Below are 17,322 nucleotides of genomic sequence, written 5' to 3'. Positions count from 1 at the left end.
AAATCATTATAATGGGCCAGAAAGTCATTAATTGCTTTAATTCCTTAAAGGAGGGTAAAGGTCAGAGGTCCTCTGCAGGGGAGAAGTAAGACCTGTCTAACCCTGTGGGATGCACGGAAGAGGAATTTCTTCCCAGGCTCCCCCTCCCCCATACCCAGTCAATCTCTCAGAAAGCCAATATCAGTTTTCAGAAAAATCCTCCTACTTAAGGGCGATAGTATTTTCTCTTTGGCATGCCTAATTCTTTAATCATCTGTGTTCCTCTGTTGTTTTTATTTCATGCTCTGGTTCTGAGGTATCCGTCTGAGATTTGTGATATATGTGTTTAAAATAAGCAAAGCACTAGAGACAAATGGAAAGCATCATGTCTGATGCGTTTTGCTGCTCAGGGGCATGTGAGAGTTTATGGACGGGCTGTAAAACCCTGGGACTGGAATGATTCTTTTTTCTTGTTGGTCATTTTTTCCCGCATTTCTAACTGCAGATTTTGATTTTACACTCTTTTCTGAGGGAGAGGAGGTACGCACGGAAACAATCAAGCCCAGTATTTCAAGGTTCTGCTTGCTACTTTTCTAGAAAATGAGAATGAGGAAGGGGTGTTGGTAATCAAACCAGTATTCTCTGAGACAACCAGACATTTTGCCTTTTTAAGTTTTTAACTTGACAGCTCAAAGTGAAAAAAGACTTCCTACACCTCAGACTTTGAAACCTAGCCTTCCTTAGCCACTTTTAAAGAAAAAGTAAGGAAATGGAACCCCAACTACAATTACTAGTTTTCTTTACAGATTAAAAAGCAAAAATTTGTCACTAATGCCTGCCATATGAATGGTATTAATTGCCAATAGTGAACAAATTTGATGACTGTGCCTTTTAATTATTATCAAATAGTAGAGATTTGGAAGGGAATATTCCCAAATGTCATATTTTCTAGAAAAAAATGTAAAATCATTTTTTCTCTCTAAAAATTTGTATGTGCTGCAGAGAATGACATTTAATTCCCCTATCTGCAGCAGAAGCAACACCCTGGATTCTTAGTTATTCTTGGAAAAGTTGTAACTTTCATTGCTCTCACAAGGCTACAAATCCTGTGAACCACAACCAGGTTCTCAGGATGAAGAGAAAAAAATTACAAAGGGTTCAAAAAGGAACTAAAGCATATCCTCAGTGGCCTTGTCCTTTCAGCTCATGCTTACCCCTGGTGAACCAAGGGAGGTAAGGGAAATTTGGGGCTGAAGCTTAGAAATTCCCATGATTCAGAAAATGGAATTGCTGGCAGCCGTGTTCCTAAGCAAATCTTATTTATTGTTTCTCAAATTAGCATCAATAGAACCCAATTTTCATTGCTGAGTTTCTCTGGTATACAATCAGTCAGTGTCCAGAAATCTCCGCAAGCCACTTGCTCAGACCAGCCCAGCCCAGGTCTCTCCATGATTATCTGACAGGGTCTGAAAATTAAGTTTTATAAATGTTTGTTACCAAAACACACTAATTGGATGGACTAAGGAAAATTAACACAAAAGTCTTGAGATAATGAGCAATGATTTATTAGGAGTGCTCTTTATCTCCAACAAATAAAGCTTGCTGGAGCGAGCTCTAGTCTTCTGAAAAGTATTTGACAAACCATGTCCCAATTTCTCGGGATGAGACAGGAAACGGTAAGTGATGTAAAAGCATGTGCACTTCCAAAAGCTCTGGCCTCACCGTTCTCTCCATGGCGTGAGTCACTCAGGCCTCCCGCCTACATCTATCTACTGTGTCCAACCAGAGCAATGAGCACATTGTTTCGTACCAAATCCTGTAGCAAAAAACCCCAAGTGAAATTCAGTATGCGTTTACAGTGCTTTTTTATATTATCAGAAAGTCGATGTCTTATTTTTTTTATTACTATAATGTGTAAAATCTGCTTCCTGCAGGCCTTGATGGCATTCACAGGATGCCAAACAGCTCCTGCAGGCTGAGACACAGCCAGATTGGACAATTGAAGGTATAATCAACGTAATGATTTTTGGAAAGGCAAAAGGAAACTATGCCATATGTTCACTTAAGCCTTAATTTTCTGTAAAACTGGCTGTTTTTCCTTAGGCACGGCTAGTATGTCCTCTTGTTTACAGTTTGGGGACTGATTGATTGATTTAGCCCTTGCCCATACACTCAGGCATGTGGTGCTCAGCAGCGACCCCTCTTGGATAATCTGACTAGACCTGGACTCCTTTTCTCTTCCCTCGAAAGCAGATGGGAAAGGAGTCGCGTCTTTCCAAGAACGCTAGAACAGCATTCGCTGCTCCGGGAGAGTGCAGCCGCATCCTCTGAGAACCAGACAGCTCTTCTCAGTGAGACACTAAGACTAAACACCCGAAAGCAGTCTGTGTCAACATCCTCTGCTAGGAGACAGCTCCCAAGTGATTTCTCCGAAAGGGGCACGTTATTATTGCCTCAATCTGTCTCCCAGGTCTTTGGTGTAATGGGTTTGCATTTCTAGCCACAAAACAGCCACCCTCTCATATTGCAACCTGACATTATAAAACTCCCAGTCCTTGTCAGAAACAATTCATAATGCCCCTAAGGGCCGAAGACAAGGAACCACACCACCACCCTTTGCTTACTATTCTAAGGGCCCATTCTGGTGTTAATCTCTTGCTAAGAAGTGTGTTAACCTTCTACAGTTCCAAATTAATGAGGCTCCTAATGCATTTTTACAGGGAGCTGAGCAGTCGGACTCATTTAGACTGACTCACTTTCTCATGAAATCTGAACTGAACAGCTCCAATAAACTAATGATCACCATGCGATCTGTTTTATGTACCTCTGAAACCAGGAAATGCAAAATGCGTGCTGCACAAATTATGCCTTGCTTATGCTTTAACACAATGACAAGGAACAAGAAGGTGGAAGGGAGTAGTGGTGGAGCTTTCTGGTGAGGAGAGCTTGATAATTTGCTGAATTGCTGATACTCCTCGAAGGCCAATTTTTGGTAACAGAATCACAGATCCCCAGCAGAGATGTCTCTTTGGAGGCAGCAGGGAGGGGCTGGCAGTAGGAGGGTCAAAGTTCACAGGAGACTTCCCTGCAGAACCACTGCTGTACTTACATGGCTTTTTGGCTGGCTGAACAAGCTGAGGGTTCAGGTAGGGGCTGTTCTCTGCATCTATTCTGCGTTTGTACTTCTGCCGGCCTCCACGTACTCTGTCAAGACGAACACCTGTAGACAAAGAAAAGCATTGCTTACTGTGGGTCTGGTTATCTTGGAAACCTGTGATGCAAGGGAGGGTCACCAAAGGGAACAACGATAGAGAAGGGGAAGAGAAGGCAGAATTGTCCAGGGATGTATTTGACATAGGAATAGGGGACAGAAACCTATAAATCATGTAGGTTTTAATCCCAGCATGCACTACTGTTGACTCAAACTCGGTGATGCATGACTAGAAACCAAATCTTAGAAAAGCTAGAAAATCCCAAAGACATGGTGGGAATGTCATAGAAACCAGAGGCATGTGACTAAGAAAAGGCACATTTCCATCAGAATTACTATACAAAACTATTATTTGGGGCTGGATTTTGTTCTCAAAAACAACTTAATCACTTAATCACTTAACTTCCCGTTAGTTGTAGATTTGCTCGAGCGGGCGCCAGTAACGTCTCCATTTGTCCCTGTCGCGTGCTAGTGTAGCCCAATGGCATCTGTTCGCTCTGGGAACATGAAGAGCCTCAAACCGATCGTTCATGATCTTGATGAAGAAGTCTGACCATCTGGTAGGTGAGAGGCCACGCGGTCTTTTGGAATCCAGTCGTTAACAGCTCTAGTCCAGCAGTCCTCTTTAAATCTCATTATGTAACCAGCCCATCTGATTTTTGACACCTTGGCAAACGAGACAGCGTCCCTGATTCTTGATCGTCAACGGATGTCGGAACTCCAGATTCTTTCTCTCATTTGAGTGAAACATGATATTCCAAGCATAGCTCTTTCAATTCTTCTTTGGGAGACCTGAATAGGGTTCTCATCCTGTTTGCGTAGGGCCCAGGTCTCTGAGGCATATGTTAATGCAGGAAGAACAGTGGAATCAAAGAGATGTGCCCGGAGCCAGAGGTTCTTCGTCCTCTTAGCTATTTCTTCGACATTCTTGAAGGCGTTCCAAGCTGCTCTCTTCCTCCTGCACAGCTCGGGTGCCAGGTCATTTGTCATGTTGACTTCTCGACCTAGGTACACATAGCTGTTGCATTCGGAGATGGTCGTTCCGTTGAGACCAAATGGGGCATCAGGAAAGAGGCTGTTTCTCATAAACATTGTCTTCGTAACATTCAGCTGTAGTCCTACCTTTCCACTCTCACGGTCAAAGTCGGCCAGCATTTGTGCCGCTTGGCTGATGTTTGGTGTTATTAAAACAATGTCATCAGCAAAGCGGAGGTGGTGTAGTTGCCGACCATCTATCTTCACTCCCATTCCTTCCCATTCTAGTCCTCACGTGATGTTCTCGAGGGTGGCACTGAAGAGTTTCAGTGAAATGGTATCACCCTGCTGAACCGCTCTCTTGACATCAATGATTACTTCTTTGTAGAATGGTGAGATCCTGGTAATGAATCCGCAATACAGCTCACAGAGGATCTTGATGTATTGGGCTTGAATGCCCTGATTGGCTAGGGCTTCAATGACCGCTTCTGTCTCAACAGAATCAAAGGCCTTCTTTAAATCAATGAACGTTAAACAGAGCGGCATCTTGAACTCCCAAGAAACCTCAATGAGCTTGGTTTTCGTGTGGATTTGTTCGATGGTGCTGAATCCTTTGGGGAACCCGGCTTGCTCACATGGTTGTCCTTCATCTAGTGTTCTGCCAATCCTATTTAGGATGACTCGAGTGAACAACTTGTAGATGACAGACAATCGGCAGATCGGGCGATAGTTGCCAATGTCATGGATGTCTCCCTTCTTGAACAGTAGTACAGTCCTGCTGGATTTCCTTTGGGACAGAACCTTGCATTCAGACAGGTAGCGAGTGAAGAGCTGAGCCAGTGTATTGATGAGTACTGACAGCAGGTTCTTCAGGTCTTCAGGTCTGACCTTGTCTGGGCCGGGTGCTATTTGTTTTTTTACTGATGAAATGGCGTGTCGAATTTCGGAAGGGAGAATGTTGGGAAGGACATATCCATCCTGTGGAATTTGGTATGTCGGCAAGTGGACATGGAGATCGAAGAGATTTGAGTAGAAGTCATGGATAATCTTCTCCATTGCCGTTCTGGAGGATGTGATGGATACATCAGTATGTCGGAGGGCAGTCATCTTGGTCTTGTAGTTGGCGAAGGACAGGCGGGTGTTACGAATAATTTTCCTGGCTTCTTCCGCATCTACCAGCACTTCTGCCCTTCTCTCTTTGAGGTGTTCTTTGATCACATCTCTGCACTGCTTTGCGAGCTTGGACATTAGCTTGCGGTTGCCTGAGGCATGCGCCAAACCAAGCTGGCGAATAAGCTCAAGAGTTTTCGAAGACAGGAGTTTTTTTTTGTGGCTATCTCTCTCTTGGCGTTCCTCGCACATTCATGGAGGTGCTGAACCAGTCAATCGTATTCCTCGTCAATGTTGTCAACAATGGCATCTTCCCATGTTGCCGTAATAATGCCAAAGAGCTCCCAGTTGGTGGTCGTTCTGGGAGTTCTCTTTTTAAATTTTGCAGCTCTTTCTCCCCGCTCTGTGAAGTCGAATTTTGCACGAAGGAGATGGTGGTCTGATCCCGTTAGAAATTTTGGGACAACAGCGACATCAGTCAGGCAAAACCGTCAATTGAATATGATGTGGTCTATTTCGTTGTGGAATCATCCACCGGGAGACTCCCATGTCCAACGTTTAGATTCTTCCTTCTGGAACTGTGAGTACCATGGATGGTCTTGGTCGACATGATGAACTCAGACAGTCTCTCACCCCGTTCGTTCCATTCTAGGCCATGGTTCCTGATGTGAAGTTCTTCAGCTGATCTTCTCGGTCCTATCTTGGCATTAAAATCACCCACAATGATCTTGTAGAAGGTGTGGTATTCTTTATAGAACTTCTCCAGCTCCACGTAGAACTTCTCGATTTCTCTTTCATCATAATGAGATGTTGGTGCGTAGACAACGAAGACAGAAACTGCTGGCAGTGAGCCACATCTATTCAAATGTAAACGTCCGATTCGGGTTGTTAGGCATTCGAATGAATCAATGCTCATGGCCAAGTTTGAGTTGACAAGGACACTGACACCTCTTTTATCGCATGTTCCGAGGAACAATTCTTCTCCAGTGTCGAAAACGGCATGGTGAGATTCGTGCCTTCTTGTCTCGGTCAGACCAATGATGTCGTACTTGATCATTCGCGCTTGTACCATCAGGTCCTCGATGGATGCATCTGATGCTAGCGTACGTGCATTGAAAGTACAGACGATCATTTTTGTCTTCCTTCGTTGTGGCAGCCTAGTTTGACCTTGAGATTTTATCGGCCTCTCCTTTCTCATCCTTCTCAGTGCTGCCATATCGGTGCAGCCTTCAGGGTCAGGTGAATGAGACCAGTTGTAGTTACTGTTTTTGGCATATCTAATACACAATGGATAGCTTGCCAGGCTCTTCCGTGCGGGCGGAATACTCTCGGTAGCTTGCCAGTCTTTCCGAGAGGGATAGAGGCTTTTGGGGCGACCTCTAATTGCCCTCGTAGGTGTTACTATATTTGAACCCTATCAAATATGGTACGACAATTCTGGAAGATGGGTATTTAGTGTCTTATGATATGTCGCGCGGCCGCAAATTGGCCGTGCGGGTCCAGAAAGCGTCCTGGAGTGTGGTGGCGGTTGGGTAGTGGAGGTAGTGAAGGACACTACCTCAAAAACAACAGAAACTATTATTTTTTTAATCATCATCCTCTAAAATTCCACAGATAGGACGGATAGGGAGCTAACCAAATCCTCTCGGCCAACCAGATGGCTCATCAGGGACCTGTGAAATGAAGTGAAATGAACATAAGATATCTATGTTAGAGTGGCTGGAGAGAAAGATGGGAGGTAAGTACGGTTCTATCTTGTCTCATCAACATAGTTCAGGAAAATGTCAACTACACTGCCACATCTACTAGGTTTTCAGATGAAGGAAAACTGTAAAAACTGTAGGTTTGGGCTGAGAACAGGACAGAAAGATGAGCTTCTAGAACAAATGCAGGCAGATGGGACATTATTTGGACAGAGCTGAGTGAAAGTAGAAAGCAGGGAAAGACAGCTGGCATTTATAAAAACTTTTTCCCAAGAGAGACGGGTTGGGTCAAGATTCAGGGAGTATCTGCAGCAGCAGAATTGAAAGACTTAGAAAATAAGGCAAAGGGGATTTCATTTTTTTAATCTTTCATTTACATGAGGGAATGGTGGAGAAGAACATGTTAATAAGCTGGTTTCCAGATACTGAAAGGTTATCAGGTATATCCCTTTACCTACTTTCAACATTCAGTTCCTATCCAAAGATGCAAAAAAAAAAAAAAGAATAAAAAAAAGAAAAAAGCTGGTTTCTGGTCTATGATTAGAACATCTAGGAAAGGTTAAATTAATCTCTATCAAATAGAGGAAGTATTCCTAGAGAGTCCTCATAAACAGAGAAAATCTTTCTGTGGTATGAAGTTGGGCCTTAATTGATAAGAGTATGCCAGTATCTACTAATAGCCATGCTCCATTTGACCACATAATTCCATGTACAACTTTTAGCAATTGTGAAATAACTCAGAAGATAGATTTGGCTGAAGAGTACTTTCAGTGTTATTATTTTACTGAAGCATTTCTCAAAAACCTGAGCACACAAATAAGACTACCAAACTTTAAGAGGGAGGCACAACTTATAAACTGTGCAAAGCAATTCAATCCAGTCCTGTTGAGTATTAATATTTATTAGTATCATGGGGAATGCATGTGATGGGTTTTCTGAGTGCTATGTATCAGTCTGGGAAAGGTCAATGTACCCTTACATGACTCAGGAAACAAAACACTTATATTCAAATGTTAAAGATTATCCATGATCCACAGGATAAAGAACAAGACTATTTTTTACATTACCTTACCAGTACAATTTTAGGCAGCTACTGCATCTTAGGTGAATACACCTACATATAGTTAGTTTTAGATAAAATTGCAAAGTCAATACTGAAAAATCACCACACAGCTTCAATGAAATCAAGTGAAACTTTCTAAAACAATTAGATAAGATAAACAAATATTAACTCTCAAAGTTAGGTACAGAGTTTACATGCTCCTTGAAACTAGTGTGTGAATGCCAGAAAACTCCTTCCTTCTAAAGCATGTGGTATCCATAGCAGAGTTTCAGTATTATTCATATGTAGTCTAGTATTCCACGGTTTTGCATCTGTATAAGAACTAACATTCGATACTTTCCTTTTTGTTCCCCTGTTTATCGTGCTTTATATATTTTTTATTTATTATTATTCAAAGCTTCTTCTGAGATTATTTTTCCATTTTATACAAGGTGTTCCCTATCCATCCGGTCATCAAAGATATATTCAAACTGGTTTCATTAGTAAGAGTTTTGTTAAATTCAAATCCCACTAGAAAATTAAAAACCTGTAACCCATTAGTAGTATCCTAACAAGTCTGTTCTCTAACTCCAAGCCAATGAGAAGCATAATCAGATAGGCTAGGAGGAGAGATCAGAAAACAGGGAGAAACCAAGATAATGAGGGAAAGACAATGAAAAAACAAAGGTTGAAAAGGAAGTAATATTTTTCAATATGTCTAAAAATGTTAGAAACAGGGAGACATATGTCTTAGGTCTATGGGATTTGTTTGTGGTATTAATCTGGAAAGGCATTCAATGTTGTCAATATATGGTCACAGCCTCAAATATTGAACAATATACTCAGTATTTTCTAACCCAGAAGTCAGAATTGATGAGTTTCAACAAGGGTTTTGCCTATCACAAAATCCACTGTGTGGCCAAAATCTCTGATGCTGGTCTTGACTGCAAACCATTCTGACAGTCATCTCACACTCAAGTCATCAACTGGACCAACAGGACCAAGTTCATGGAGCACAAGCAATGGCGAGACTACTTAATATACATTGAGAAGAAAAGGCACCCTTGATCAACAGTATTTTCACCAGGCATTTGGACATTTCTTGTACTTATAGAGACTGATTATAAGCATTGTTGAATAGATTTATTATCCTGCATTTCTTTTCGAAGGAGCCCTGGTGAGAACAGCCAGGCGTGAAGGCAGGAGACTCTGTGCTGTTCTCTTCCGGGAGCGGGGTTCTATAGTCTCTGGGTCTTGGCTGTTGATGGGATTACATGGTGCCGGGGGCAGTAGGTAGGTGTAAAACCTACATACTGGAAGATGGGGGATCTGGGTGGAAGAGGCCCCAGTCCCAATCCGAGCAGGCTTAGTGCTGGCTGTCCTCACCGGGGCCCCTTGGAGGAGGGTGGGTTGAGTTTTCCTCCCCAACCCGAGCAGAGTCCCAGCAGCTGAAGACCTCTGGTTCCAGCCACAGCCATGCTTAAGACCACTCTCCACACATGTTCGGACGAGCCTCATGCATGAAGGAACCGGCCGAGGAACCCAGGTGTGCTGGACCCGGGGCGTAGATCTCCAAGCCTGTTCAGATTGGAAACTGGGGCCTCCTCCACCCAGATCCCCCATCTTCCAGTATGTAGGCATTATGCCCACCAACTGCTCCCCGGCGCCATGTAATCCCATCAAAGGCCAAGACCCAGAGACTATAAAACCCAGCTCTCGGACATCTTATCATGTAGTTCTTACTCTGGAGAATCCAGCAGGCTACCAAAAGTATCCTGCCCACATGGCAGAGTCTGGCAAACTCCCCGTGGCGTATTCAATATGCTAAAAACCAGTAACAATGATGGGTCTCATTCTCCTGACCCTAAGAAGCCTCGAATGTGGCACTTTTTAAAAATCTCAGGGCTAGGACAAAGGAGACGTTACTGGGGCCTGCTTGGGACAATCGATGAACAACAGGAAGACAGTGATACAGTGATGCATTTCTTTTACATTTTGAAAACTGGCTTACAGGAATATCTATAATGCCTTTCTGTGTCTCCCACCACCAATGAAAAGTAAAGCCCTCATTCTCATGCTCATTTTACTCGTTCCCTCATTTCCCTTCTCTCATCTCCCCAACATCTCCTTTTCTGTGTATATGTAGATTTAAAATGCATCCATCCACCTCTGTATCTGTTCAACTCCTAAATGTTTAAGAACACATTACATAAATCTGGGTCTTATAGCTTATTTCGTGAAATAAAGATCAGTTGAACAAAGCACTGCTCTACAATTTGGTGGGGGAAGGCTAGAGCCACTCTGGCAGTCCTTAAGGCATGCTCCTGGTTTTGTGATCAGGAATCACTCTGAACAGTACTTGGGGGGACATATGCTATGCTGGGGAACAAATTTGGGTCAGGCACATTCAAGGTAGGCACACACCTTACCTCTTGTACTATGTCTCCAGTTCCCTGCTTACATGACTTTTAATTGCATTCAAATGATAATAAATTGCCTTAGAAGAAAAGGTTTATTCTTTTTTAAAAAAAGACTATATAATTCTATAGTAAAAGCTGACAGTCAATAATCAGAGATAATTTCTGCCAAGTTTGGATAACAATAGTAAAGCATTTCAGATTCAACATATTTCCAAAGATCACAATAATTTGTAAAATTTACATTACCACATGTGTGAAATTTACATTATCATTTTAGGCGGTTCACAATAGGCAAATATCAACTATATCAAATTGTATTTCAAATTCAATAAGTACTATTGCAGTGCTTTTAAAAAATTAGGACAGGGAAGAACGATTATTTTATTCACCTTTTAAGTCTAATTGCATATCCAATTTACCTCTACTATTTTTTAACTTTTTTATTGAATTACTGTGAGATAGACCCTTACAAAGCTGTTTATGATTAGATTTCACTCATACAGTATTCCAATCTACACCCATCCCTCCACGAGTGTACATTTCCCAGCACCAGTGTCCCCAGGTTCCCTGCCATCACACCCCCACTCCCTAACTCCTATCTGGCAGGAGCTTTCCCTCTCTCTCTTTCTCTATCTCTCCCTCTCACCCCCTCTCTCCTTCTGCACCCCCTCTCTCTTCCCAATGGCCAGAGAAAACAAGGGCTAAGTGGGCTGGTCAATGGTTGGAATTAACCACACTGCGTGTGGAGCTGAGGGTAGGTAAGATAGAGGAGATGAGTATGGTAATAATAGCTGGAAATGATGTGGTGGATAATATCTGAGTGTTAAAAGTAGGTAAAGGAATACTCTTGATAACCTTTCAGTATCAATATTGCAAACCTCTACTATTTTAAATCTCACCCCAAAATCTGTTTTCTACACCTCTTCTAGTATGCTGACGAATGGGAGTCAACATCATTTTTTATATGAGTTTGCTTCATACCCATGAAATGTTTAAACTCAGATCATAATAAGACATTTCTTCTAGAAAATACTAGAATTATTCACCCACTTATTCACTCCTGCTGGTGAGAAAACACCATTCAGTAAAAATAGTTGTTTTCCTTATTTTTTAACATAGATACAGGCATCCTGGAACACAAGTAAAATATCACTCAATTGGACTAAATAGAACTTCAAACATGTGACAAATGTCTCTTTATTTGTATATCTTGGAAAATAGGCAGGCTTTTCATGTGCATCACAATAATAGAGACATTTAAATTTTAATGGTATTTTAAATGGTCTGATGTAACAATATCATACATATATCACTGAAATGTCCTTATTTATTTGGAAATATCCATTGTTAATATTTTCCCTGAAAAACATATTTTAAAAGATTAAAGGCATCCATAGAATTGAAACACCAAGTCTCACATGAGGGCCAGATGAGAGGAAATCAAATGTGAGATTATGACAAGCACCTCTTCTAGATTTAAAAAAGTAATGGAAAACAAACGCTGCATAATTAGGACACTATGCTTCTTCCTGCTAGAACACTAATATCATATAGATAAACACTGCTGAGGACAGAAATATTTAATGATGAAGTAATGCTTAATTTTAAATTAAAAATACCATAAATAAAATACAATGAATGAAGATTCTATCTCAATTGTTTTTGCCTAAAAGGGATTTTACATCTTATTATCTCATTCCTGCTTTCAACAACCTGGCAGGCTACCGAGTGCAGCCTGCCCACAGGGCAGAGTCTGGCAAACTCCCCGTGGCCTACCAAATATGCCAAATACCAGTAACAATGATGGGTCTCATTCTCCTAAAGAGCCGTGGGTATAATCTCAGGGCTAGGATGAAAGAGACGTTGCTGGGGCCTGCTCGAGGCAATCGACGATTAACAGGATGATGAAATGAAAAAAATGAAAAAAAAAGGGATTTAAGGCACAGTTTTTCAAAAAGTAGGAGTATATGGAAATCATATGGCCAGTTATTATATAAATACACAATTATATAAATACACACAAATAGGGGCCACACATAACCTACAGGAGGTAAGTTTCTTGCCTTGTATGGTGAAAACCCAGGTTGGATCCCTGGAACTGCAAATAGTCCCCAGAGCACCACCACAGGAATAGGGACAGGAGTAAGTCCTGAGAACTGCTGGGTATGGACCCCATCACCACCTCCAGTCCTGCCCAACAGATACCCAAAGAAAATAAAACAGATCAAAGAAGAAAAAAGAGAAGAAAAATAAAAATCACCACTTACTTGTAGAAAATATTTTAGCTTCTCTAACCAGAAATGTTTAGCCTTGCATATATCAATGTCAATCTGTATATCAATATGTAAATTCATATACTTGGGTTATATCTGCAATAATTTTGTGAAAGGCTGAAAGTTCTACCTTCTACTTATTTCAAATGAGAAACAGAACACTTTGTTCCTAAATACTACACGAGAAAATATATACACATATTCTTCAAATTATGTTTATATAATACATCATTTATTATATATAGATAATTTTCAAGTGAATATACTTGAGGATATTTTTTTCCTCTGGCTCTTCATTAGTTTTCCTGTGAACTCTGAATCATTTCTTTGCCTATCTGTTTTTCTAAGCATATAATGGAGAAATTACGTTTTTCTTCCTGTTTTTTTTGTGAGGCAAGATACACTATTATAGTAGGATGACATATTAGTACAAAGGGATTTATACAAATACACTATTAAAATATTTTGTAAACTTTAACAAGCCAAGGAAAACAAGAATTTGGTATTATACTGCTGTTTTTCAAAATCTTCTGCCCTTTGTCCCATCAGCACGTACAGAAAACCCATCTTGCAAAATTTGATAGTCTACCCTGCCTCAAATACTGCATCACTTGGTGCATAGCATTATGAAGAGGGAAGATTCCTCAAAGGCCCAAGGAAATCATGAGTCTGTGGAGCCTGAACTGTTTGTATAGATCTGTGATCCCTCCATCAAGATGCTTCTTACTGATGTCACTCAGCATCATTTAGCTCTGTGGCTTCTTTAGAAAAATGTGGAAAATCATCTAGTTCTGTTGAAAAGAAGAATGCTTCCCCTTGGGTTCATCTATAAGCACATGCCAACTAGAATGTGAGAAATTATCCTAGTAACCTACTACATTTAAAGGTTTCAAATGATTTTAGCAGAAGCCAACCAACAATATTTATGATGAGCCCAGGAAGTTCAGGGTTGTCCTTATCCAAATATTCCTACCAAAGGGGGTCATTGCCTGGATCTTTATGGCTTGGCAATACTAAGAAATACAATTTCTTCTTGAACTTCCCCTCCAAAGTCCTTTTGAGAAGTTTAGAAATAAAACCTCTCTCAGAAAAAAAGATATCCATAGTGTTCCCTGTTTGACAGGATCGGAAGCTAATTAAGGCCACTGGATTTTCTATTCATGTGGAGGCCACCCTTATCTCTTTTTCTTAATGCAAAATTCTCATAGTTGGTACTACCTACCAAGTAGAATGCTTCACACCATTTCTTCTTCCAGTGACTGCCTGGGCCTCCAAGGTCACAAGGGAATTAGAAATCTCCAACGTTGTCAGAATTTACAAAATTGAAAAAGCAAGAATAGGGCAAGTGGGGAGGGGGAATCTGCTATGAGGAAAAACAACAACAATAACCACAACCACAACAACAACCACCCACCAGGAAAACAGCTGTGTGTCAGTCCCTCTGAGGCCAGTTCATTTTACTCTACATTTTATGCCTAAATGTAGATTTTTATAATACTATATAAGTCCAAAGTTAGAGTATTTTTCACATTTTTAACAGCACAAAATCAGAGGCATTTCATAGGGCAATAAAAGGCGCCCTCTTTAAGAGAATCACATGCATGTACCATGCCTACTTTCTGTTATTACAAGCTTTTTTTAAGGTTGCTTTCAACAAACGTTCACTAAAAAGCAATGCCCTTGGTATAGGGAAGGAAGATCAAAGACACAATCAAGATACAAAGTAAGTATCTATTCAAGTAAATTTCAAGAGTAAAGGAAATAATTTTGCATATATAACAATATATCATAATATATACATATATGCCAAATGCATTTTTGAAAAGAGATGTCATTTAACAAATATGAAATATAGAAATGCATGAATTTGTCAGGCATGGATTGCCACTGAAATTGGGAGCAGACTTCAAGTGCAAGACGCCTGAAAGAGTGATGTGAAATGGCGGGAACTTTGTGCCTCAGTCTTCCCCAAGTGTGTGGACCGCATTGTTGACTCAGGAAATCTGGTTTCCTTCCCTTTAAGCAAGAGATACCTGGCAGTGGCCTGTAGTGCACCTGGGGCTCCTGGGAGGAGCCCTCACCTAACCATAAACAGTGGTGGAGCACTCACTAGATGATGTTGCAGGAAGAGAAGCAGGGGCAGATTTGTGTGATGATCCCCACAAAGGGGTTCAGGGACAGCCTCTGATAGGGAACTCCTGGGAGGACAAGGCATGATAAGGCCCCAGTTTCACAGAGATGAGCTGAGCACACTTGCAGGGTCCTTGGATGAGGATGTAGGAGTAATGATACATAGTCAACGCCTCCAGGGAGAGCAGAGTGAAAGCTTCCGGAATCCTCTGACATGACATGTAGTGCCACCCCCATGTGCTGCCCACCACTGCCCCTTCTCTGAAGACCCTACAGGGAAGGTCCGTTACCAGGAGGCCCTTCCTGACTACTTAGGCAGGCCTGCACCAAGCCAGGCCTCACTGTGGACCCAGGGGACATATTCTCACAGGAAATGTCTTGGGATAAACTAACACAACAGCCAGTGACTCACGTTTCTTGAATCTTGAGAACTTAGGGGGTAAAGGAATGGAGAATGGAGGACAGAATGGGACTCTCAGAAGCAAGCTCGATGCAATCTGGACCCACATGGCTTTGGCATCACATCATATTACCCGCTATGATCAGCATCTCCCAAATAAAATTGGTTATCTTCCAGGTAAGAGGTTAACTTCTGGATATACATGAACACATCTAATCCCAATATTCATGCCATGAGGTCTGTGCCCATTTTACAGATGAGAGACCACAGACAGGGAGGAACAGGTCAGAGTATAAATGGGGACAGAAGTTGCAGAACCCAGGTTCTTTATTTTGGGGGCTACAGTGGTGTTGGGCTGCAGATGGTGGTACTCAAGGATTACTTCTGTCTCTATGCTCATAGACTACTCCTGCCCTCTACTCAAGTATTATTCTTGGATCTGTGCTAAAGGACTTCACCTGGCAATACTCCAGACCATATGTGATGCCAGGGATTGTAACTTAGATCTGCTGTGCGCCCAATATGTGTGTTTCTCTCCAGCCCTAGAACCCAGGTCCCTACCACCATATTTATGCTGCTGCGCACCATCAACATATATTTGGGGAAAGCAGCATGGAAAGTGCTCCCAAGCCACAAACACGGGCAGATAAAAGGCAATTAAGTAGAAAAGAATGTGGGGCCTCCTTCCTGAGAGGGTTGAGCAGCATGCAGAGGAAAGGATGAGTGACCAGCTGATGGGACATGGATCCTTGTACTCAGTGGGCCAGGGGTGGGGGTGCATCTTGACTCTCAGTCTCTGGATGCACCTGGGTTTGTAGCTGGAGACTGTGAGCATCCAATAATGACAGAGAATTCTGTCCCTCTGCTTCTTCCACCGGGGAGGGCCTCAGATCCAGCCATATCCAAACCACTGGCTCCTCCCGTAAATGTGACTGCAGTGGGGCCAGATCGATAGTACAGAGGGTTGGGTGCTTGCCTTGCAGGTGGCCAACCTGGGTTCGATCCCTGACATCCCACGTGGTCCTTCAAACCCACCAGCAGCAGTTCCTGAATGTGGTTAGGTGTGGCCCCAAAACAAAACAAAAAAAAAAACAAAAATAAACAATTTTTTAAAAATTAAAAAAAAATGTGACTGTAGAGAAAGCAAGGTCTGACCTGGAAGACAGTCAACTTCTGGCTGAATTTTGTATGTTTAGAAGGAAGATCCAGTAGTGGTATTCCCATCAGACAAATAGACACACACACAGACACAAACACACATGCACGCACACGCACGCACACACACACAGGTTATGTGCATTGACTTTGGTTGCAGTATCCTGTCAACAAGTATGAACTCCTGATTGTGGGTGGAAATGCAAGGTTCTGCAGAAAGAAGGCAGAAAGTCACCCGCAAGAGAAAAATGCATGTCATTAAGTGCCAACTGCCTCCTTCAAACACACACACACACACACACACACACACACACACACACACACTCACACACACACACAAAGAAGCACGTAAGTGCACCCCAAGTCCTCGGTCACCGAAAGAGATAAAGCCATGACTCACATTAGAGTCTCCTTGCTCTACAGATGAATGAACAATTAGTACGGGGGAGTCTTTCATTTTGGTATCCTGATAGCTATCTGGACTATTAAACATGTGAGACTTGCACAGGAAATCATAGGGGGTTCCCTCCCTTTCTAATTCAAGTGGCATCCAAAATGCATCTGCAGATTTCTGGACACTGGACACAGTCCCAGAGAAATTTCACCTCCCCATTTTTTTAGGAAAAAAAAAAGAAAAGAAGGTGTGACTCACTATTCCCAGCTGAATCAGAGGCGTGTGTGCTAAATTTATCACGTGCACTGGAACCGAAGTCAAAATGTGAAAAATTGACCAGAACATTGTGAGGGAAATGCTGTGCCATTGAGGGTACAGTTGCTCCACGGGCAGGAAGGTGCCCTGATCTCTGCCACCTCAGAGGACAAATTAGGTCATCTGCAACAGGTGACACGTTTTAATTGAATGTCTTCTGTCTGCAATTCTGACAAAGGGTGAATGGAAATAAATGAGGCTAGCAAGACGGCCCT

At 42.0% G+C, this 17,322-nt stretch overlaps 1 protein-coding gene across 6 annotated transcripts in view; it reads right to left on the bottom strand.

Moving 5' to 3' along the window:
• The window catches only part of ESRRG (estrogen related receptor gamma), a 635,624-nt gene that overhangs the window by 66,043 nt on the left and 552,259 nt on the right, over positions 1-17,322 (bottom strand). For all 6 annotated transcript variants that reach the window (XM_056110835.1, XM_056110832.1, XM_056110831.1 and 3 more), the window contains one exon: positions 3,089-3,199. In XM_056110835.1, coding sequence (XP_055966810.1) covers positions 3,089-3,199 — 111 coding nt within the window. The remainder of the gene's footprint in view (positions 1-3,088; positions 3,200-17,322) is intronic.

This window comes from Sorex fumeus, unplaced genomic scaffold (genome assembly GCF_029834395.1).
Source record: "Sorex fumeus unplaced genomic scaffold, SorFum_2.1 ptg000010l, whole genome shotgun sequence".
In the NCBI taxonomy this organism is placed as follows: Eukaryota; Metazoa; Chordata; class Mammalia; order Eulipotyphla; family Soricidae; genus Sorex; species Sorex fumeus.
Note: the sequence above shows the minus strand (reverse complement) of the source record. Positions and strands in the feature narration are given on the sequence as shown.